Source organism: Arvicola amphibius, chromosome 15, assembly GCF_903992535.2.
Source record: "Arvicola amphibius chromosome 15, mArvAmp1.2, whole genome shotgun sequence".
NCBI lineage: Eukaryota > Metazoa > Chordata > Mammalia > Rodentia > Cricetidae > Arvicola > Arvicola amphibius.
Genome location: NC_052061.1, coordinates 34,440,271 through 34,464,659, shown reverse-complemented (window position 1 = coordinate 34,464,659; position 24,389 = coordinate 34,440,271). Strand labels below are relative to the sequence as shown.

At 45.6% G+C, this 24,389-nt stretch overlaps 2 protein-coding genes and 1 long non-coding RNA gene across 6 annotated transcripts in view; 1 reads left to right on the top strand and 2 right to left on the bottom strand.

The window, feature by feature from the left end:
• Positions 1–9,525, bottom strand: part of Wdr59 (WD repeat domain 59) — a 75,455-nt gene extending 65,930 nt beyond the window's left edge. For all 3 annotated transcript variants that reach the window (XM_038312257.1, XM_038312258.1, XM_038312259.1), the window contains exon 1: positions 9,376–9,525. In XM_038312257.1, the coding sequence (XP_038168185.1) occupies positions 9,376–9,429 (54 nt within the window). In that variant the 5' untranslated portion in view covers positions 9,430–9,525. The remainder of the gene's footprint in view (positions 1–9,375) is intronic.
• Positions 9,526–12,522: 2,997 nt separating this feature from the next.
• LOC119802349 lies at positions 12,523–14,509 on the bottom strand. Its single transcript, XR_005283373.2, has 2 exons — positions 14,318–14,509; positions 12,523–12,745 (listed from the first exon to the last, which is right to left on the bottom strand). It is a non-coding gene; the product is annotated as an uncharacterized LOC119802349 (long non-coding RNA).
• Positions 14,510–22,076: 7,567 nt separating this feature from the next.
• Positions 22,077–24,389, top strand: part of Znrf1 (zinc and ring finger 1) — a 94,383-nt gene continuing 92,070 nt past the window's right edge. For both annotated transcript variants that reach the window (XM_038312361.2, XM_038312362.2), the window contains exon 1: positions 22,077–22,845. In XM_038312361.2, the coding sequence (XP_038168289.1) occupies positions 22,422–22,845 (424 nt within the window). In that variant the 5' untranslated portion in view covers positions 22,077–22,421. The remainder of the gene's footprint in view (positions 22,846–24,389) is intronic.

The following is a 24,389-nucleotide window of genomic DNA, read 5'->3' as shown; positions in this document are numbered from 1 at the left end:
AAATATTTTTGGATACAGAGGTTCATCAAAGGGGTTGCGACCCACAGGTTGAAAACCAGTTTTAAGCCCTTTTAGTTCCCACCTGAATCTCGAATTCACTTTGACAACATGACAGCTTTTATTTCACACAGAGAGAGAGAGAAAGAGAGAGAGAGAGAGAGAGAGAGAGAGAGAGAGAGAGAGAGAACAGGATCATACACAACCAAGGCAGTACACCCTACATTAAGAAAACACAGGTTCTGGAACCCTCAGAGAATGACTAGCAGTCTCTCCCAAGGAGAACCTAACCTGGGACACTGCCTCCTAGACACTCAGAAAATATACTCATTCCTTCCCGTAACATGTGGAACCTGCTTGAAGCCATATGGCATATTATTCAAATACCATCCCTGCTGATCCAAGGTTTTATTCTTAATATTTTAGCTATTTTTTTATTATACAGGATTATATAAGGCCATTTCCATGTGAGTTCATAATGTACTTCGAATATATTCCCACACATACCCCTGTACGCCATTCTTCTCCAAGGTAATATTATTGTTACTAATATGTCCCATTCACATTCTCTGAAATTGCATCTCTCAGTTCCTAGTGAACACAATCGTCATGATTCAATACCTCATCTCCAAAAGACCGCACCAAGTTACAGCCTTACATTGTCACATGCATGCCATCTATTTGGTCACTAAATGCTCTGAGTTCTTTCCCAGACAGCATGCTGGAAGAATTCCCTTCATGCGTGCTGCCATAATCACAAACTATAAATGGCAAGCACCAACCCCTCCCCTCACTCTCACTAGCTCTACTAATGGTTTTCTCACACTTATCTACCACCTAAAAGCCATGGCATCCCTAACACTGGAGACATGGAGCCAGACTGCTCTCCCAGAACGGAAGGTGGTTAAAGGCACCCTTCATATTTTTGCCCTGGAGTCCTGAGCAGAAAGAAGCCTGGCTACAAAGGCAAGCCAGATGCCATGCCGTCTCTAGAGCTCTGCTGTGGGATTTAGGTATTAAAGCTGTAAAGAGGATAAGATGGTTTCTCCAACAGGGGGCAGAGTCTTTCTAGAGGGCATCTGGTGGCAGAATCTTACCAAGATTCCGGGCTCCTGATGCACACACCTTCTCTCTGCTGTACAAGGCTAACAAAATACTACCCCAGCTTTCAATGGATTAATGTTACAAGTATGGGGGCAAATCAGATGGCCCTAAGATACAGAAAGTTGAACAACCAGTGTATTCATCAGGAAATAGATGGGAGATAAAAGAAAATGTGCTCAACAACACAATGAACTATTGTTCAGCCTTTAAATGCATGGAAATTCCGATAGAGCTACAACACAAATAATTTTTTGTAAAGATTTATTTATTATGTATACAATGTTCCTCCTGCATGTACACCTCCACGCCAGAAGAGGGCACCATATCATTTTACAGATGGTTGTGAGCTACCATAAGCTTGCTGAGAATTGAACGCAGGCCCTCTAGAAGAGAAGTCAGTGCTCTTAACCTTTGAGCCATCTCTCTAATAGGGTCTCTAATAACCCAAGCTGGTATCAAACTTGCTTTGTAGTGGAAGATGACCTGGAACTCCTGATCCTCCCTGCCTCTACCTATGAGGTGCTGGTATTACAGACTTAGTCTTTGTGGTGGTTTGAAAGAAAGTGGCCCCCCAAAGGGAGTGGCACTATTCGGAAGTGTGGCCTTGTTAGAGGAAGTGTGTCACAGTGGGGGCAGGCATTGAGGTTTCCTATGCTCAAGATATCCCCCCAAGTAAATCAGTTGGCTTCTTGTTGTCCACAAGATGTAGGACTTGCAGCTACCAGGACCACATATACCTGCATGCTGCCATGCTCCCCATGATGATAATGAACTGACCCTCTGAAACTTTAAGCAAGACACCCAATTAAATGTTTTCTTTATAAGAGTTGCCATGGGTTGGGCGATAGTGGAGCATGCCTTTAATCCTAGCACTTGTGAGGCAGAGGCAGGCGGATCTCTATGAGTTTGAGGCCAGCCTGGTCTACAAGAACTAGTTCCAGGACAGGCTTCAAAGCTACAGAGAAACTTGTCTCAAAAAAAAAAAAAGAAAAAAGAAAAAAAAGAAAGAAAGAAAAGAGGGCTGGAGAGATGGCTCAGAGGTTAAGAGCATTGCCTGCTCTTCCAAAGGTCCTGAGTTCAATTCCCAGCAACCACATGGTGGCTCACAACCATCTGTAATGGGGTCCGGTGCCCTCTTCTGGCCTGCAGGCATACACACAGACAGAATATTGTATACATAATAAATAAATAGAAAGAAAGAAAGAAAGAAAGAAAGAAAGAAAGAAAGAAAGAAAGAAAGAAAGAAAGAGAGAAAGATGAAAAAGAAAAAAGAGTTGCCATGGTCATGGTGTCTCTTCACAGCAATGAAAACCCAAACTACGACAGTATTCATTCCCACCCCCCTTGAGTATCCTTGGCTGTCCTGGAATTTACTCTATAGACCAGGCTGGCCTTGAACTCAGAGATCCACTTACCTGGTATGGGAAGTCCTTCTGTTATATGTGTTGCTTTTATTGGTTAATGAATAAAGAAGCTGCTTTTGGCTAATGGTTTAACAGAATATAGCCAGGCTAGAAAAGATATAGAGAGAGAGTAGGTGGAGTCAGGGAGAAGTCATGTAACCTCCACAGGGGACAGACACGCCAGAACCTTGCCAGTAAGCCACAGCCACATGGCGATACACAGATTAATGGAGATGAGTTAGTTTAGGACATAAGAGCAAACTATATAGCTTAAGCTATTGGCCAAACAGTATTGCAAATAATATAGTTTCTGTGTGGTTATTTCAGGTCTGAGCTGCCAGGAACTAACAAACAGCCTCCCCCAACAGCTCAGTGTTTAAGAGAGTTTGCTGCTCTTACAGAGGAGCTGAGTTTAGTTTCCAGATTGCTCAGAGCCTCCTGTAACTGTAGGTCCAGGGAATTTGAGACCCTCTCTGGCCTGTGCAGGCACCCACATGCATGTGTGTACAAACACATGTGCCCCCCACAGACAAAGTTTTATTATTTTTTGTGTATTTTGCCTATTTATATGTATGTTTGTGAACCATGTGTGTGTCCCGTGCTAGAAGAGGCCAGAAGTGTTGACTCCTCTGAAGTGGAGTTACAGACAGTTGTGAGCTGTCATACGGGTGCTGGGTACTCGGGGGATTTGTTGTTAACAGTCAGGTACTGTAACACATGCTTGCAATCCCAGTGCTGAGGAGATAAGGAGGCAAGGACAGGTGGATGCTTCCTGAGGACCAAAACCCAAGGTTAACCTCTGGCCTCTACATGCATGTGCACACACACTTAAAGATACATATACACGTAAATGTGCATGTGTGTTCCCAGATTCATCCCAAACCAACGCCTAATTTATATACAGGCTGAACCAGTGAGACTCGACACACAAAAGTGTGGTTACCAGATGCAAATCATTTTGAAACTTGTCTTGGTTGCTCTTCTAATATCCTAAGTCATCATTCTCTGTGACTGTGGGACCAGAGTGACTTTGAAGGCCACTGGATTTCCAAGATCCCAGTACTGCAAGCTAAGCTCACCAAGAGCTGAGAAACACTCCATCAAACTTGAAGATACGACAGTGCTTGTGGGGCAAACCTGAGTTAGTTCCCCAGATCTCACAGTGGGAGAACAGAACTGACACATGAACGTCGTCAGCTGAGGCAGGAATGGTGGCACACTCCTGTAATCCCAGCACTCAGAAGGCAGAGGCAGGCGGCTCTTCTGCAAGTTCAAGGCCAGCCTGGTCTACAGAGAGAGTTCCAGGACAGCTACAGCAGTTACACAGAGAAACTCTGTCTTGGAAAAATAAAAAATAAAATAAAAGCTGCCATCTGACTGTGCATGTGCTGTGCACCTGTGGACTGCACTCATACAGACCATTGGGAGCTGCCATGTGGGTGCTGGAAATCAAGCCTGGGTCTTCTGGGGATTTTTGTTTGTTTGTTCCTAACAGCCAGCACATGCTTGTAATCCCAGTGCTAAGGAGGTAAAAACAGGTAGATTACACACATATATGCACATAATAATGATAATGATGATGATAGTCAGGTGGTGGTGATGCACACCTGTAATCCCAGCACTTGGAGGCAGAGGCAGGTGGATCTCAGAGAGTTCAAAGCCAGCCTGGTCTACAAAGCAAATTCCAATAGAGCCAGGACTGTTACACAGAGAAACCCTGTCTCAAAAAACCATAGGAAAAAAAAAAAAACCTAGGGCCTCAAGCATGCCAGAAAAGCACTCTCTCGTTAGCTACATCCCTAGCCCTAAAGTAATTTTAAATTTCTAAAACTTACATCTATTTATTTGTGTGTGTTAGGGATGGCAATTGCGCATGCCACAGTGCCCCAATGTGGAAGCCAGAGAAGTCAGTTCTCTGCTTCCCCCATGTGATCCCTGGGGATCAGACTCAGGTCACCAGCATGACCGCAAACACTCTGGCCTATGTCTTAGTTATTTTTTAATTGCTGTGACAAAACATCATGACCCAAGCAATTTATAAAAGAAAGCCTTTAATTTGGGGCTTATGGTTTCAGAGAGCCAGAGTCCATGACTCAAGGCAGGGAATGTGGCAACAGGCAAGCAGGCATAGTGTTATAACAGTAGCTGAGAGTTTACGTCTTTTCTGGGGGGGGGAACAGTTTTGATACAGGTTTTCTCTGTGTAGCTCTGACTGTCCTGGAACTCACTCTGTGACCAGGTTAGCCTTGAACTCACAGAGATCTACCTGCCTCTGCCTCCTGAGTGCTGGGATAAAAGATGTGCACCACCACAACCTGGTGAAAGCTTACTTCTTAAACCTCAAGCAGGAGGCAGAGAAAGCTAACTGGAAATGGCATGGGCTTTTGAAACCTAAAGGCTGACTCCCAGGAACACATCTCCTCCAAGGCCACACCTCTCCAAGGCCACACCTCCTAATCCTTCCCAAACAGTCCCATAAGATAGGGGCCAAGCAATCACATATGAGTCTGGGAGATATTCTTATTCAAACCAGCACAGCCTACTAAAATTATTTTTTAGAATATAAAATAAGAATATGGTACCAGGTAGTAGTGGTAGCACACACCTTTGATCCCAGCACTCGGGAGACAGAAGCAGGGAGATCTCTGTGAGTTTGAGGCCAGCAAGGTCTACAGAGGTCTAGGATAGTCAGTGTGGCTATATGGAGAAATTCTGCCTCAAAAAGATAAAATAAACAAACAAAAAGAATATGGAGCATTTTGAGAAGTTTACTATTCTGGCCCTCTTTTTTAGAGAGGCAACATGAGGTTTTGACTTTTTCTTTCTATGTAGTAGAAAAGTTAATAAAATAGGTTTCTGCCTCTTGCCAATCAGCATCAGAAAAAAACTGGCAAATTCACACTCTATATATACCCTTTCGACTAAATAGAAAAATCCAAAGGAAAAACAGAAACTCCCACAAGGCAGTTAAATTACCCAATTTACTTTATTCTCCTGCCATGTCAACTGCTGTTTAGGCTTAATTATTTGTTCCTACTTCCTAGCACTCCAATATAGGTGTCAGAACCCTCTCTGCAGGTCTCTTCAGTGACATCTCTATAAAGAAATAGGGTGAGACTTCCCAGGTTTCTGTGAGAATTAAAAGATTTATAGATTAGCATCTTCCAAATTAGCAGGCTTAGACATGTGATACACGTTCAGTTCTGTCCTGATCCCCAGCAAAAGCAATTAACAAGAAGGGTAACTGCAATATGTTTTCCCCCCTAAGAGTCTGGCACCTCCCTTGGGAAAGCAGGCCTCACACTGACAATGCTGACAGTACCAAGTGTTTCAAGATCCCTTAATCCCTTTGATCTCTGTTGGTCAAATTCTCCACGGTGTCTACTTATCGGAGGGCACCCGGAGCAGAGTGGTGGGTGACTCCTTCACATAGTAGTAATCCTCATGGCAAAATACAGGATGGGGTTTTAAGAAGACCTGCATCACCCACTTACTATAATCTAGATTTCCCTCAGTGTAAAACCAGCTGGAGAGCAATACTGTGCCTAGCACAGCATGCACCCAATAGGAGCTCAATAAATCCTTATTCTTTTTTAAAAAGGGGATAGAGCTGGGGGAATGGCTCAACAGTAAAAAGACTTGCTTACAATCATGAGGACCAAAGTTCTGATCCCCAGAAAACCACATAAACATTGAATGGGCATGGTAACCTTTCTGTAATTCTAACTTTGGAAGGCTAAGATAGGGGACCTCCAGAGCAAGACTAGCTACACTGGCAAGCTCTGGGCTTCACTGGGAGACCCTGCCTCAATGAATAAGGTGGAAAAGCAATCAGGCTGATTCCTGACATCAACCTTGGGCCTCCACCTGCATGTGCACCTACACATGTGTATATACATGCAAAAGCATGCACACACACATACAAGCACACCATGCTCATAAAAGCTGAAATAAAGCCAGGCAGCGGTGGCGCATGCCTTTAATCCCAGCACTCAGAAGGCAGAGACAGGCAGATCTCTGTGAGTTCGAGGCCAGCCTGGTCTACAAGAGCTAGTTCCAGGACAGGCTCCAAAGCCACAGAGAAACCCTGTCTTGAAAAACAAAAACAAAAAACAAAACAAAACAAAAAACCTGAAGTAAATCAATCAGTCTTCATTAAATAAGCAACTGGATAAGTCTGGAATGCAGGAAGTATTCAGGGCTAGAGATGGCTCAGCCCTAGGTTAGTATTACAACAAAAAATTATAAAAATGTATTCAATAAATATTTGTTGGATAAATAAAAAGAAATTGCCAAGAAATGTCCTAGGTAACAGGAAAGGGAGATGTTATATTTATTATGGACCTATGTGTGACACATCATGAGCTATTAAAAGATGAATTAATACAATGGGCTCTGGGATCAGAGACTGTGTCCAAATCCCAATGTCATCAGCTACATACAGGAGACCTTAGCCAGGTCTCCCACGATCAGCCAAACAGGAGTCAGCTTCCCATTTTGGTATAATAGGATAATACCTACTTAGCCTGTATGGCTCTTTCATTAAGTAGAAAAAAGAATATGTAGAGAAACTGCCTAACACAAAGCTTGGCATATGGAAGACTCAGTATAGAAAAATGGTAAAATATATAGGGATGTAGCTCAGTTAGTATTGTGCTTGCCTAGCAGGCACAACCCTGAGTGCTGCGTGCTACTAAACTATTTGTAGTAGTGCACACCAATGACCTCAACACTCAGGATGTAAAGGCAGGATTAGAAATTCAAGGTCATCTTCAGATACACATCAAGCTCAGAGTCAGCCTGGGGTACATAAAACTGTCATTAAAAATAAATAAATAAAAGGAACACACAGCTTTAATCCCAGCCCTTGGGAGACAGGCAAGAGGATCTCTGTGAGTCTGAGGCTAGCCTGGTCTACAGAGACAGCCAAGGTTACATATGAGATCCTGTCTCAAAAAAAAAAAAAAAAAAAAAAAAAAAAAAAAAAAAAAGAGCAGGAAAGAGCAGGGCCGGGGGAGGGGAGGCAGGAGAGATGGACCTGGTGGTTAAAAACACTGGTTCCTCCTCTTCCAGAGGACATAGGTTAGATTCCCAGAACCCACATGGAGGCTCACAACTGTTTGTAACTACATGCCCTCTTCTGGCCTCTGCAGTTACCAGATATGCAAATGGTGCACACACAATCATACAGGCAAAACAACCATACACCTAACATTTCAAATGGGTGCCTTCAAGATGGCCCACAGGGTAACAAGCCTTGCTGGAAATGACTGCTGACCTAAGGTGGATGTTCAAATCCCACAGCAGCAGAGAACGGCTCCCAAGGGCTGTCCTCTGATCTCTATGTACCCACACTAACACATCATACACTCACTATAATAATATCATTTTTTTAATTTAAAGAAAGACAGAAAAGAAAAATGCTTTAAAAATTAAATTCAGGGGCTGGAGAGATGGCTCAGTGGTTAAGAGCACTGGCTGTTCTTCCAAAGGTCCTGAGTTCAATTCCCAGCAACCAACCACATGGTGGCTCACAACCATCTGTAATGAGGTCTGGTGCTCTCTTCTGGCCTGCAGGCATACACACAGACAGAATGTTGTATACATAATAAATAAATAAATATTTTTTAAAAAAATTTAAATTCAGCCAACGCAAACTTTTTTTTGGGGGGGATGGGGTTCAAGACAGGGTTTCTCTGTGTAGCGCTGGCTGTCCTGGAAATCGTTCTGTAGACCAGGCTGACCTTGAACTCAGAGATCCTTCCGCCTCTGCCTCCCCAGAACTGGAATTAAAGGTATGTGCCACCACTGCCTGGCCTTTTGTTTAATTTTTAAATTCGTTTATCTCATTTATTTTGTGTGTATATGACAGTGAGCACCCATGTCTCGCCATACATGTGAAGGTCCATGAATGATTTTTGGGAGCTGGCTCTGTCCTTCTACCTCACGGGTCCTGGGAATGGAACTGAAGTCTTCATGCCTGAAATATTTCCAAAATTCATACTAACATTTGAAGGTATATTTTATTATGCTTATTAATTTACTGTGTATGGGTGTGCCTCGGCATGTGTACGGAGTGAGAGGACAAGGGGCTGGTTCTCCTTTATGATATGTGGGTCCTGGGGGTTGAACTCAGACTGCAAGCTTGGCAGGAAGTGCCTTTACCAGCTGAGCCACCTTGCCGGCCTCCAATGTTAGCAGTTTTTGAGGCTTGCCATATGCCCATCACTATGCCACACATCTTAAAATTCTCATAAAATTGTCACGCCAATCCTGTAAATATAATGACCTCCCTTCTAAAGGTAAGAAAACTGATGTGTAAAGAGGGATGTCAGGCATGGGCTACACAGGTCTCCGACCTAAGCAATACATGCATTTTGTCAACGGCAGAGAATTTTCCACATTACCAGCTACTTAGGTCAGGGGCTGAAACAGAGGCTTTGCAAAGCAGTATTTCACAAATTCACCCCCAAGATGTTTTAAAGCAAGGTTGGTTCAAGTAACGGGGGCTCAGAGAAGTTTTGCAACTTTCCCGAAGTCATCAGCGGACCGCCTCAGGGAGTGGACACCTCCCGGCTCACTACCTTGAACAAGGGAAGAATCCCTCCAGCATTTACTATCGCTGCCACGGTGTCCCAAGACGCTTAAGCCCGTGTTTCCTAAAACCCCGTATGCACCTGTCCTAACTGCCCTGACCATTTATCAAAGCTCCCCTAGACACTCCTGACTCTTGAGAGCTCCAAGTCAGCACCATGTCCATCTCCCCATCCTGGGCAAGGGGATGGGTGGGACGGCGTAAGGTTTGGGGGGGGGGGGGAGGGAAAGCCACGGAAGGCGCATGTCCAGGCAGCTCCATTCACGCACGGCTCACCTGAGAGTCCCGAAATTCCACCACCACGTTCTCGCTGCTCCAGCGCGCTGCCATTTTCTTATCCCGACCGTGGGGGTGCCTGTCGGCGACCCCCCCCAATCCCCAACCCTGAGACTTCCCGGGCTAGTAAGCTCCACAACGCCTGGCAATAAATTTAGCCACGCCCATTTCCCCGCCTTCCGCTTGACCGTAAGTCATTGGATAACCCAATGGTAGACCCCGCCCCTTGTGCTCTTTCCCCCAACGGCGAACCTCGCCTGCCCCAAAACAGGAACGCCCCCTTCATTCCGTCATCAGTAGGAGTCACCCGGGCACCGCGCGGCTGCTGACACGCCCCTTTGCCGTGAGCTCTGCCGGGAATTGTAGTCCAGGGTCAGCATAGAGTCGGTGACTCGCGAGGAGCCTGAGGTTAGAGGGCAGATGCCAGTTGTCCTGTCTACTTTCTGGTTGGTTGATGTTCCCGTATTCTCCTTCACACAGCCTATAAACAAAACCGATATCCGTACCAAAGGAAAACACCTCTTCTGACGCCTGCCGTCAAGGATTTGAAAAAATTCAAACGTATGCGGATCTCTGAGTTCGAGGCCAGCCTGGTCTACAAGAGCTAGTTCCAGGACAGGCTCTAGAAACTATGGGGAAACCCTGTCTCGAAAAAACAAAAACAAAAACAAAAAAATTCAAACGTATATTTTATTGTTTCGTGCTGTTCCGCCGTGCCTCTTAAGTATTCAGGGGCTCTTGAGGGTCTCCGCGACACTTTGGGGGTGGGGAGGCAAGTCCCTAAAGGTAAAACAATTTCATAATCCTACTAACACGTTACTTTCACTTTCTCTCACCAGTGTGCGGTAGAGTTCTCCTATTGTGCAGTGCATAACCAATAGAGGGAATGTACCCAGAGAGGTGATTTAAGCAGAATGGTAAACGACTTGCCACTCTATCGATAGCATCGTTTTGGTTTTGGAAAGTATAATTGTTGGGTTTTGTTTGTTTCTTCACTTAAGATGTGTAACTAAGCCGGGCGGACGTGGCATACACCTCAGAGGCAGGCAATCTCTTTCTTGAGTTTGAGGCAGCCTGGTCTACTGAACGGAGTTCCAGGACAGCCAATGTTTGTCACACAGAGAAAAGATGTGTAATTAGTATTAATGAGAGTTGCTATTTAACCATAACTTTTTGTTCACGACTTTAATTTCTAATAATTACTATCAATACATTAATCCACACAATGGTTTTTTGGCATCTTAGATAATTTTTGAGGGTGAAATAAAAAATAATCAAGAAGGTTAGTATAATAGATAATAGTTGATTTCTTTGCAGAAGTGGAAATGATTTGTCTTATTTAGCTGTTGTAAGAATCCACAGAGCCTGACGTGTTGTAAAGGCTCAAGTATAAACTATTATTCTTACTATTACTAGTATGCTGTTGGTTGTTTTACTCTTTTTGGCTTTTTCCCAAATAAACGCACAGAGGCTTATTATTACTTATGAATGCCCGGCCTTTGCTTGGCTTGTTTCTAACCAGTTTTTCTTATCTTAAAGTATCCTGTCTATCTTTTGCCTCTGGACTTTTCCCTTTCCTTGCTTTTGAATATCTTACTTTACTTCTTTCTCTGTGACTTGCTGTGTAGCTGGGTGGCTGGTCCCAGATGTCCTCCTCTCCTTGTTCTATCTTGCTCCTTCTTTTATTTATTCTGTCTGCCAGTCCTGCCTATCCTCACTATTGGCCATTCGATGCTTTATCAGACTATCAGGTGTTTTAGACAAAGAATCACAGCTTCACAGAGTTAAACAAAGGTAACATAAAAGAATGTAACACATTTTTGCATCATTAAAACAAATGTTGGCACAGCAGAAACAAATGTAACACATCTTTTTTTTTTTTTTTTTTTTTTTTTTTTTTTGATTTTTCGAGACAGGGTTTCTCTGTAGCTTTGGAGCCTGTCCTGGAACTAGCTCTTGTAGACCAGGCTGGTCTCGAACTCACAGAGATCCGCCTGCCTCTGCCTCCCGAGTGCTGGGATTAAAGGCGTGCGCCACCGCCACCCGGCAAATGTAACACATCTTAAAATAATATTCTACAATACCAGTGTTTCTTTTTTATTTTTATTTTATGTGCATTGGTGTTTTGCCTGCATGTATGTCTATGTTACAGACAGTTGCAAGCTGTCCAGTGCTCTTAACTGCTGAGCCATCTCTCTAGCCCCTATTAGTAGTATTTTTATGTGCAAGTCATTGTATGAATGGAGAGAAGGTGTGGGCTCCTTTACCCTGGAATGCAGGTTGTTAAAGGTTAGGGTGACCATTATCTCTCTGTGTCTCTGCCAGGAACAGTCCAGATTTTAGAACCATATCCAACAACAGCCAAAAGAAAATGCTTGCATTCCAGAAAACTGGAACAATTGATCACTACACAGTAGATAAATACTCAGCAGAAGTGAATTAAATAATAGACTTGTAAGCAATGTGTCAGGATGGAATAACCTAAATTGAGGACCTGAAGTGGAACCTTGAAGGTGACATTTGAGTGTCTCAGTATATTAAGATTTATATAGGGTTCACTATTCAAAGGGAAAGTACTTCATTAAGACTGTGAACAAAGTGCCTGGTGAGGGAGCACATGCCTTTAATCCCAGCACTTGGGAGGCAGAGGCAGGCGGATTTCTGAGTTTATACCAGCCTGGTCTACAGAGTGAGTTTCAGGCCAGCCAGAGCTATACAGACAAACCCTGTCTTGAAAAGCAAAAATAAAAATAAAAGAGGGTGAACAGAGACCTTGGTGTGAAGAGTGAGTTGTGTTCCAAAGATAGAAGAAGACTGGTCTTCAATTTAACTCTTTTGTGGCACTATACTTCTTTACGTCAAAGTGCACATTGCTTTTTAATTCAATAATCATTTAATATTTCCGAACAGGACCCTGGTGCATTTTGTTGGGCCCTGCTTGTTACTGCATGTACAGTAAGAAGCAGATGGCCATGCTCCCAGACAGCTTTGTAGGTTGGAAGGACCTTCTGTGAAGCCAACAGTAACTTCAAGGCTGCCGAAGCCCTTCATGTCTGACTCTCTTTTAAAAGACTTATTTTATTTATTTATTTATTTCGTTATTTATTTATTTCGTTATTTATTTATTTATTTGTGTGTGTGTGTGTGTGTGTGTGTGTGTGTGTGTGTGTGTGTAGGAAGGAAGGTATGTGGAGGGGGAGAATAATGTACAGTTAGAGGAGAAGACCAGAAGAGAACATCAGATCCCCTGGAGCTGGAGTCACAGGTACTTGGTGATCCTTTGGTGTGAGTCCTGGGAGTGGAGCTCAAGTCCTCTGTAAGAGCAGTGTTTGGATGGGTCATCTCTCCATCCCTGTGAAATTCTGTACATCTAGGAGAAAACATAAGGTTGCCAGTTATTTTCCTGAATTCCTTCTTTCCCCTCCACCCATCAGCTTTCTCTCACACACTGAAGTTCCTTAAAAGAACAAAAACAAGAACAACAACAAAAAAAAACTACTAGAGGACTAGAGAGAGATGGTTCAGTGATTAAGAACACTTGCTCTGAAATCACGATGGCCAGAATTTGGATCTCAGGCCCATGTAACAAACCTAGGCTCCGGTGTGTACCTGTAGCCCCAGATCCTAGTTGGGTGGAGACAGGACAGGAGAATCACTGGAGCTCACTGGCATTCATTTTCACTGAGAAAACATGAGCTGTAAATTCAGAGAGAGACCCTGCCTCAAAACAATAGGTGGGGGAAATCTTATGCCTTCTTCTGGTCTCCCCATGCACAGAAGCAACTGCACATGAGTGAGTACAAACACATATACCAATGTACTCATACAAGGAAATGCATGCATATATTAAAGAAAATCTTCTAGAGTGAACTGTAATGTTGAGTTTTAGTCAATCCCAGAACTTAGGGTACATTATCAAAACAGGGTCTGGAGAGATGGGGCATTGGTTAAAGCGCTTGCTGCTCTTCCAGGAGTCTAGAGTGGGGCTGCTCACAAGAGCATAATACTTCAGCCCTAGGGGACCTGATGCCTTCTTCTGGCCTTCGTGAGTACCTGCATACACATGGCATATATACACACACACACATAAACAAAAATTTAAAAAAACTTTAAAAAAAATTCAGGCGTGGTGATACATGGCTTTAATCCCAGCACTCAGGAGGTAGAGGCAGGTGGATCTCTGTGAGTTCAAGGCCAGCCTGATCTATAGAGCAAGTTCCAGGACAGCCAGAGCTACATAGAGAGACTCTGTTTCGAAAAACTTTTTAAAATGGTTTGGGGGATGGATAAGATATTACAAAGCTCTGTTTGTCCAAATACAGCCTGGTAATGTGCTGGATCACCTGGTGTGGGCTTTTCTGCAGTACTTCCCCACTCTCGGCTCCTTCACCCACATTTCTCCAGTTCTCCCATTCTTTTCTTTTTAAAAGACATGTTCCCATGTAGCCCAGGCTGGCCTGGACCTCACTGTAGCTCAAATGATTTTGATCGGATTCTCCTGCCTCCGGCTCTCAAGTGCCAGGATAACAGGCTTGTGCTACCACACCCGGCTTCCAGTTCTCAAAATCTGCATGTCACCTGCTAAGAACACGCAAAGTACTTTGGAACTGAGATCCTTGGCGCTCCCTTCCTCAAAGCTCTCTTCCTTTCTATAGAAAGAATGTCAAGGAGCCACGCATGTGTGCCCCTCCCAGCTGCCTCCTCAGGCCCCTCGTTAACATCTTCCACCCACACCGTGTCCCCCCCCCCCACAGTCATGTCATGACTCTGCCATCAAAGCCTGAGGACTCTGAAGCAAAATCCAAAGCTCTCTGGCTGCTTTCTCGTTCTTGCGCACATCTGAGAGTCACGAGTAGTGTCCTGTCTGTGACAGAGGCTGGGGAACATTGGCGGTCCTTGTCACATAGACCTCAAAGTACTGACCACACAACAGGGCTCTTACCTTCCTGTCTTTCCAGGTCACTTCATTAGCAATCCAAAGAAAAGCAAGATACACAGAGACCAGGAAATCCAGGACCTCAGCTGGCTTTTAACAGCAGCTAGCCACAAAATTTCAACACAGCTGTGTTTTCTTTTTCACTGGGTGCTGGAGGGTGGCTTAGTGGTTAAGAGCACACACTGCTCTTGCAGAGGACCCACATTTGGTTCCAAGCACCCAGGTTAGACAACAATGCCTCTGACCTTCATTGACACCTGAACCCACAGATAGACACCATACACACACACACACGAATCAGTACAAATGTAAAAAAAAAAAAAAAAAAAAAAAAAAAAAATTAAAGGTAGGTTGATCTGTAACTTAGCCACTGGGACCAGACCTGCCGTGAACACTGGTGTGCCGGAACCTGTGGGACAGACTGACATGGAGCCTTTTTGGTAAATACTCAGGAGTGGTATTGCTGGATCACATGGTGGATCTATTTTTGGTGTTTTGAGGAACCGCAACACTGCGATACTGATTTCCATACTGGCTGGACTAGTTTACATTCCCACCAGCATTATATAATACAAACCCTCTCTTCCTAGTTTCCTGTTTCCTCTTCTGCAGGATGTAGAGGTAGCTCACTGCTCCCCCTCCACCACCACCGCAGAATCCTTTTACACCTGGAAACCTTGGACCCTTGCTCTGAGACCCACTAGTAATTTTTCTCTCTTTGTCAATCAGCAAATATTTGAGGATGTGCTCACATGCTTAGCCCTCTGGCTTTGCACATTTGGTTGCTTGTTTCTCTGCTCAAGTTTTCTCTTTTCAAATAAAACAATAAAAACATACAGAGCTCTGAGAGGGGTCAAGAGGACGTTTCTCAGGGGAAGATTTTTATCTTTCCTAGGGGAGCTGACTCTCTCAAAGGGTGGAAAACCCTTCCATCCTGTGACTCATAAGAGACAGGGAGAAGTTCCCCATTGTTACCCAGGAGCTGGCCCTGATAATCCATCCCCTTTATTGTTTGAACTGTGCAAGCCCCAGACTTCTTGTAGATTTCCTAAGGTGTTGAAACAGGGCTTTGCAGCTGCGTTGCCTGTGTTTTCACTTTTTTTTTTTTAAATTTTTATTTTTTGGTTTTTCGAGACAGGGTTTCTCTGCAGCTTTAGAGCCTGTCCTGGAGCTAGCTCTTGTAGACCAGGCTGGTCTCGAACTCACAGAGATCCGCCTGCCTCTGCCTCCCAAGTGCTGGGATTAAAGGTGTGCGCCACCACTGCCCGGCCTGCGTTTTCACTTTTGCAGTGGGCTTTTGCAACACCTATTCTATCAGCTTTCTCCTGCCGGTTATAGAAGGTGGGTCAATCAATATTCATTAACCCTGCTGCACGAAAGCATGCCATGAAGCAGCTCACCCATAAGCAGCAAGAACATAAAGATGAAAGGAAGGAAGGAAGGAAGGAAAGAAAGAAAGAAAGAAAGAAAGAAAGAAAGAAAGAAAGAAAGAAAGTCAAGGACCTGTAGCAATGGCTAGTGGTTATTGCTCTTCCAAGAGAACCCCCAGGTTTGGTTTCCACCACCCATGCAGGGCAGCTCACAACTGCCTGTAACTGCAGTTCCAGGGGATCTGGCGCTCTCTTCTGGCCTACCCAAGCACCACTACACACATGGTATAAACATAAATAAAATAAAAATCTTTTCTTTTTTATAGATAGAGGTCCAATTCAAATAGGGCCTCTCCTATTATGGGGGGGTTTACAGAATACTGGTAGGTTCTGAGACTCCATTGTCTCTTGTCCCCATGAGGACCCTTCTTCCACTCATATCATCTGAACACATAGGAAGGGATTTGCTGCCTTTCCCAGACCCATTAACCTTTTCCCCCTGTGGTGCTAGGAATCCAACCCAGGGCCCTGAGCTACACAAGTGCCTGACCACTGACCTTTTTTTTGTTTTGTTTTGCTTTGCTTTGTTTTGTTTTGTTTTTTCAAGACAGGGTTTCCCTGTAGTTTCTAGAGCCTGTCCTGGAACTAGCTCTTGTAGACCAGGCTGGCCTCGAACTCAGAGATCCGCCTGCCTCTGCCTCCTGAGTGCTGGGATTAAAGGCGTGCGCCACCACCGCCCGGCCCACTGAGCTTTTTTAAAAAACAAACAAACAAACAAACAAACCCCAGATTCTTGCTAAATCACCCATGCTAGCCTTGAATTCACTCTGTAACCCAGGGGGTCTTAAACCCCAATTCCCTTATCTCAGCCTCCCAAGTAGCTAAGATTACAGTCATGTGTTGCCAGTCTGACTTCATACTATGTGGGTGTAGGTGTGTGTGTGCCTGTCTAAATGTTCAGTGCATGTGGGCATACGTGTATGGGAGTGCAGGTACACATATGCACTGGAGGCCAGAGAAGAAGATATACCAGGTGTCTTTTCTCTATCACTCTCTACCTTATGTATCTCTCACTTGGACCCAAAGCTTGCCACTTTGGCTAGTCTAGCTAGCCAGCTTAAAATGGGGATCCCCTGTCTCCACCTCCCATGTGACTGGAGTACAGGGAGGTTGCATGCCCACCTGGTATTTACATGAGTACTGAGGATCCAAACCCTTCTTTCACGTTTTCCTCATGCTGGCATGGTAAGTGCTTCACCTGCTGAGCCATCTCCCCAGTCCCTTACACTGGACTCTTGATGCAGCAAATGACAACATGAAACTCCTCTAAGACCTTAGGACTGCTCGTTGCAATGTCATGAATTACTGCCAGGTAAAGGAAGGGCTCAAGTGGCTGAACCTCAGCTCCATATCATAACGTCACTTCCAAGAGAAAAATTGTAATTGGGTACATGTACAGGGCGGTTGCAAGGGCAGTCTCTTAGGAGGGCACCGAGCTCAGCATTAGTGTGTTCCAGAAAGAGGGGGCTTCGCTCAACTGTTTAAGTGGCAAACCTCTGAGCAGCAGCCTTTTAATAAACAGTAAGATATAATATAAAACTACAGGCCAAATGGCTCATTTGCAAAAAGAAATATAGCTTGAAGCAGTCCTAATCTTTGTCATTTTGTTTAAAAGCATACAGAGCAAACAAAACTGTCATCTGGAGATTTCATGATTAGCATATCCACTTTAAAGCACTGAAGCTCAGTTCTATTCCTACTGGCTGTGGGACTTTTTCGTGTACATGCGGCATGTATTTTCTGTCTATCCATCTAAATTTATAGGGCACAGTGAGCATGGCAGTAAACACCTATAACCTTGACACTCAGAAGGCAGAAGCAGGAAGATCAAGAACCCAAATATATCCTGTGGGACTGCACAGTGAGATTCTGTTCCATAAATAAAAACAAGGTGCTGGAGAGATAGCTCAGCGGTTAAGAGCACGAGTTGTTCCATCAGAGGACCAGAGTTCAGTGCCCAGCACCTGCACGGTGGTGGTTCCCAACCAGTTCCAGGAGATCTGACTCTCTCCTCTGACTGCTGTGGCACTGCATGCATGTGATGCACATATGTACACACAGGCAAAACATTTACACACATAAATCTTTAAAAACGTTTAAATAAGAAATTTATATGGAAAAGAGCCCAGAATACTAAGACATATATTATGTGGACAATGTTTTTTATCTGTTCTGTCACCCAGAATGCCTAGCGGCCACTGTCTCTCTCCCAAGGGGACTGCTACGTTGCTTCATGTATCTCTCCAATTTATGTGTGTGGATATACATAAATATCTTCATGTATGGGCTGAAAGTACATAGATCTTTAGTTGGGGAAGAGGGAACTTGTCTTACTTTAAAAAGGGGGCCAAGTTCAAATTTCTCAATTTCTTCAAGCTTTGGGATAACCCCTCCTTCAAGGCATGACTGGAGAAAAATACATGGAAAATGTATTTAAAAGCTGAGGATGGCATTTAACCCCTGATCCTCTACTTCTCGTGTGCTGAGATCATAGGTGTATCCCACCATATGTATACCATATGTATACCATAGTATACCACCATACTCAGTTCATGTAATACTAGCACTTGAACTCAAGATTCTGTCTCAAATAATGCTGCAGCCTGGTGCGGTGGTGCAAGCCTGTAATCCTAGTACATGAGAGGTAGAGGTGTGACCATCAGAAATTCATGGCCATTCTTGTCTACACAGGGCTATGTAAAATACCTGGATTATGTAATAATACCTGGTCTCCAAAACACAAAACAAAATAAAAGTAAGCCTGGAGAGATAGCTCAGTCAGTAGCACTTGCCACACCTAGTAGGATTCCTATCACACACCTAAAAATCCAGACACACTGAATGAGTCTGTAATTCCAGTGCTGGGGAGGTGGGACCAGGAGAATCCCTTGGGCTTGCTGGCTAAGGAGTCTAGCCAATCCGTTAGTTTCAGGGTCAGTGAAGAGCCTATCTCAAAGAAGCTAGGCAGAGAAGTGATTGAGGCAGATACCCTATATCCATCTCTGGTCTCCACATGCTTGTGTACCCCCACACTCGGACAGGTATGCACACACACACACAAATACACATGCACACACAAAACCAAGTAATAAGGCTATGCACATTCCTGTATAAGTTCTTTTGTGGATGTATGTTTCATTTCCTTAGAAATATACCTAAAAGCCAGCTGTAGTGGTGCACACCTTTGATCCAAGTACTCAGGAAGCACAAGCAGATGAATATGTGAGTTCAAGGCCAGTCTGGTCTACAGAAGTGGTTTTAGGACAGCCTGACCTACTCAGACCATTCCTGTCTTGAAAAACCAAAAAATAAATAAAAATAAAAACAAATATTTATACCTAAGAATGGAATGGCTAGGTTATATTGTATCTTTTTATTTTTGAGACAGGATCTTATTTGTATAGTCCTGGATGGCCTGGAACTCACAATGTAGACCAAGCTGGCCTTAAACTCACAGACAGCCTTCTGTCTCTGTTTCCCTAGTGCTTGGATTGAAGTTGTGTGTCTACCATATCCAGCTCTAAGCTTTTTGAGGATCTGCCAGGCTATTGTCTAAGCAATCAACCATTTAATGTTTCCAGTATGAAGATACGAAGGTCTGGTCTCTCCACTTCTCTGTAGCTGTTACCATCCCTCTCTGACTATAGTCATTCGAGAGGGTGCAAAATGGCTGTCCTGAAGTTTATGAGAACGGGAACTCCATCTGCCTTGTTCATCCTATATCCTAGATTCCAGAAGAGTGCCTGGAACTTCTCAGATATTAAATATTTTATTAGGGGATTGGGTATAGCTCACTGATAGAATACAAATCCAGCACATACAAAGCCCTAACTTCAATCTCCAGCGCCTGAGTTGGGGGGATAACTACATAGGTGTACACATACACACACACACACACGTGTGTGTGTGTCTGTAGTAAATTAATAAGATCAAAAACCACTTTGTTAAGAGGGTTATAGTGTATTTAACTTCAAAAATAGAAGGATCAAGAATCTAGCTTTTTTTCTACACCACTTAAAATTGATGAATGTTCCCTTTTTGTGTGTGGGTAGGTGGTTCAAGACATGGTTTCCCAGTAGCTATGGAGCCAGTCCTGGGACTCATTCTGTAGACCAAAATGGCCTTGAACTCACAAAGATCTGCATGTCTCTGCTTCCTGAGTACTGGGATTAAAGGCATGTGCCACCACTGCCCGGCTGAATGTTCCCTTTTTTATCATGTGTTTGTATTATTTTTCTTGATGTGTCTGTGTTTACATGAGTGAGTGCTATTTATGTGTGGGTGCCAGTGGAAACCAAAAGAGGTCATCAGATTCCTCGGAGTTAGAGTTGCAAATCAAACTCAGGTCCTCTGCAAGAGCAGTACACTTTCTATTGAGCCATTTCTCCAGCCTCTGTAATTTCCTTTTCTATTTCTTCAGGTCACGCTTTTTCTCTTTTAGAAGTGCACACATTCCTAATTTAGACACAGATGATAGATATCCTCCATTTTATCTCAATGTGTTTGTTATATATTTACATTTTATGAAGTTTTAGATTTACCTGTTTTTCGTGTATGACTGCCTTGCCTGCATGCAGGTAGGTGGTGCATCCTGAGCATGCTTGTTGGGTACCCTGGATCTGGGGTTACAAATGGTTGTGAATCACCACATAGGTGCTAAGAATGAACCCAAGGCTTCTGCAAGAGCAGCAAGTGCTCTTGACCCCTAAGCCATCTCCCTAGCCCAGACACACCCACCCACATTGGTTTTTCAAAACAGGGTTTCCCTGTGTAGCCCTGGCTGTCCTAGAACTTGCTTTGTAGACCAGGCTGGCCTCAAATTCAGAGATCCCCCTGCCTCTGCCTCTGCCTCTGCCTCTTGAGTGCTGGGATTAAAGGTGTGTGCCACAGCCCCGGTATTTCTTGCATTAGTTTTTCTTACAAAACTCTCAAATTCTTTGTTCAGAGCTTTTTGCTCATCCCCAGATACTCTGTAGTTGCAAATAGACATCTTCTTGTGGCCTTCCAGGTTAGCCACACTGGAAGAGACAGATCTATTAGACCTTTTTATCTCTCTCCAACTCCACCCTCCACACTCCATTTCTGGAAGCACCTGGCACACTTGACAAAGAGACAGAGAAGCTAGGGACTAGGTGATGCTCACATCCAGCGCTGAGGACTTGAAAAATTATTTGTCCAATAAATAAGATAACGTGGATATATGAGAAAGACTGGGTCTGAATTGGGAAGGTGATTGTTGCAAAATGCAGTTTGGTCAACAAATATTTATTGAGTGCTCACTGTGTCCTTGCCTTGTGGCTCTATTTCAAAATACATGGTAATCAAAAACTGGAGTCGGCCTTGCACAAGGAGTTTCAAAAACCACTTCTCAGCTGCATCGTTCTATTTCCATGCTTTTTATCCACCTATTGATTTTTGAGGATTATATTCTAACCTAAGGAATTGACTGGTTTCCTTAGACCCAAAAAGTTGGTTCTGATTTGTCAGCAAAACCCTGATTCCTATATGCCCCCAGGGCACTGTTGTATCTCCTAACAGCTAACCCTAAATGTTAAGACTCCCGATGTTTGGGTCCAAGCTAACTGCCCCCCAAATGCTAAAACTTCCTAATGTTGGTTGGGGTCCTTGCATGGGAACCTCCAAACGTACGCACAGCATATCCACCAGAGGGTGCTGTGAGGGCAGGTTTGTGGCGGGAGGGGGCTCGCCCAATGACCCTCAAACCCAGGTAGGCGTCTTAGTTGGTTTTCTTTCTTTCTAGTTTTCTTCCCACCCGCTAGATCCGTTGCTGCCCCTCCCCCACGCAAGGATTCTTCTTGAACGTAATGACTCGACTTTCGCGGCGACTCTAGCCGTGCTTGGTTCCGGAAGAAGTCTGGGCCGCTGTCGCAGACGCCCCGCGGCTGGAGCTTGCCGGTTCCCGGACCGCCAGGGGCGCAGGCGGCGGGTGGGTGGGGATCTCCAGGACCGCAGCGGTCCGCCCAGCCGCAGGGGCCGCGAAAGGGTTAACCCGGCGGGGGGGAGGGGGGGCGCGGGCCGCGCGTGCGCTCTGCCGCCCTCCATTGTCTCCACGGCGGCGAGGAGCGCCGGAGAGCGCAGCCCGGGACCGAGCGGGGCGGTGCGGCTGGCTGGCGGGGCCGGCGGCGGCTGGAGCCGGAGCGCGACCCCACGCGACCGCGGCTTCCAGAGCTCCGCCTGGCTGCCCCACCGCCGCGAACCCTCCCGAGGCCTGAAGGAGTCCGGGCCGTCGGCCCCGGTCGTCGAGTCCTGAGACCGGGGACGCGCGCGGCGCCCTGAGCCTCCGCCGCTTCCTGCTGCGGGCGGGCGGGCGGGCGGCCTCCTCCGGCGCCTCCCTCCCTTCGCTGCGGCTCCTCAGGCTCTCGAGCCCGGGGGCGGCCTGTGGCGCGCGGCGCCCGCTCCGGACCGCGCGTCTTCGGACCTTAAGAACATGCATTCGGCTTGGACTGTTTGAAATTCTTAGTTTGGGGTCCCCGCTCGCTTGCTTTTTCCGCCCCGCGGATCTTCTGAGGTTTTTTTTTTCTCTCTCTCTTTTTCATTTTCTCTCTCGGGGCTCTTTTGTAACCCCCCCCCTTTATGTTCGCCCAGCCTTCCACCCGCTTCTGAGTAGTGGGGGAGGGTTTCGGCCTCGAGGTTCCCGCCCCACCGGGGCCCGGGCGAACATGGGGGGCAAGCAGAGCACGGCGGCTCGCTCTCGGGGCCCCTTCCCGGGGGTCTCTACCGATGACAGCGCCGTGCCGCCGCCGGGAGGAGCGCCCCACTTTGGGCACTACCGGACGGGCGGCGGGGCTATGGGGCTGCGCAGCCGTTCGGTCAGCTCGGTGGCGGGCATGGGCATGGACCCCAGCACGGCCGGAGGGGTGCCCTTTGGCCTCTACACCCCCGCTTCCCGCGGGACCGGCGACTCAGAGAGGGCGCCGGGCGGCGGAGGGTCCACGTCGGACTCCACCTATGCTCACGGCAATGGTTACCAGGAGACAGGCGGCGGTCACCATAGAGACGGGATGCTGTACCTGGGCTCCCGAGCCTCGCTGGCGGATGCTCTACCTCTGCACATCGCACCCAGGTGGTTCAGCTCGCACAGTGGTGAGTCCGCGGGTGACGGAGGCCTTTAAGGGTGGAGTGCCAAGGCAGGGCGCGCCGGGGTTCCCCAAACCTCTAAGTGTGCTAAGCTATGGGTATAAAGCTAACTCCTGCCTTTCCCTTGGTTCCTTCTCTACCAGAGGATGAATAGGATCAAGTGGGATAACTACTGCCTAGGGAAGACGCTGTCTACCAGGCTGCGGAGTCGGGCATTGTAGGACTGCAGGCATGTGTTCACTTGTGGAAGGCAGAATGAAACCTGCCCATTGAAGTCCCATTTATTAGCATCATGATCCTCAGAGAAGAGGTCTTCTTGGCTGTCTTGGACAGTTCATTTCTGCCACTGCAGCGTGGTGCCTACCTGTCTGGTTAGGGAGGCAGTGTCTTCTAAACAAAGAGTGAGAAAAGAAATGAAACTAGGGGGCAAGTGGTTCCTTAGCCTTGCTAGCTTTTCCACCCGCTGGGTAACTGTACAGATTGTTTAAAATGGAGCAGGAGGCTGGCTTAGACAGGTGTGGTCTGCAATATGGAAAGCCTCCCTCCCTGGGTTCTGGTCTCTGATACTGCATTCAGCAGACTTGGCTCAGTGACTCTCACATCCTTCCATCTTTTTTTCTCCTGCTCCTTACTAAGTGCTTGCTCTCCCCGTGAATCTGCATTTTCTTGGTTTTTTTTGTTGTTTGTTTTGTTTTAAACAAAGCACCGACAAGGTGGGGCATTACTGCCCAGCAGTTGGTACGTGACCGGGAAGAGGAAGGTTGAGAGACTCTGGATGGATTCAGTCTGTGTGTGCATTTCTGGTGACAGGCCAGGAAAAGGCTGGAGGGGGATTTCCCAGGCTCTGGCTGGTAGGGCAGAAAAGGCCTGGCAGGCACTTCAAGAGGAAAACAGGTCTGTCTGCATGGCTGTCCTGGGAAGGCAGGGCAGGCTTCTGGAAAATTGGTCTAAAGGGGTGTGAGACCACTGTGTGCTTATTAGCAGTTGAAGTGAAGAAGTTACATATTCAGACTCCTTTGGGTGAAATTTTAGATACTGTGTAGGAGAAAGCTTTCTCAGGTCATGGAAGATTTACCTGTGGGTTTACTCTTGTAGCTATTTCAAAACAGAATAGGGTTTTTGGGTCTCTCTTATTTTTCTCTTTCTTTTGGTCTATTTCATAATCTTAAATTTTTGAAGAAAACTTTGGTGGGGTATAGTAGCTGGTTGGAGCCCCTTAGACTGCCATTAAATTGTTGGAGTCAGATACAAGGCACACCTGCCTTCGCAACCTCTAGGCATTCAGCCTGCGATGGGCATCTTGGAGTTAATAATCTTCCTTAAGTAGTTGAGTCCAGAAGGAGTCCACTGTATTTGCAAGACTGTCATGATTACATTTGTAAATAAGCTGTCACCGGTCTGCCTTTAAAACTGAAAACAGTGTAAATCAGCTCTCTAAAGTCACAGAATTTTATAAGGGCTTGTATGGAGGAGTGAGAAGAGGAATTACCTTTTGGGTGAGATTTCTTAAGTCTGTCTCTTGCTAGAAACTTCTTTATCCTTGTTCCACT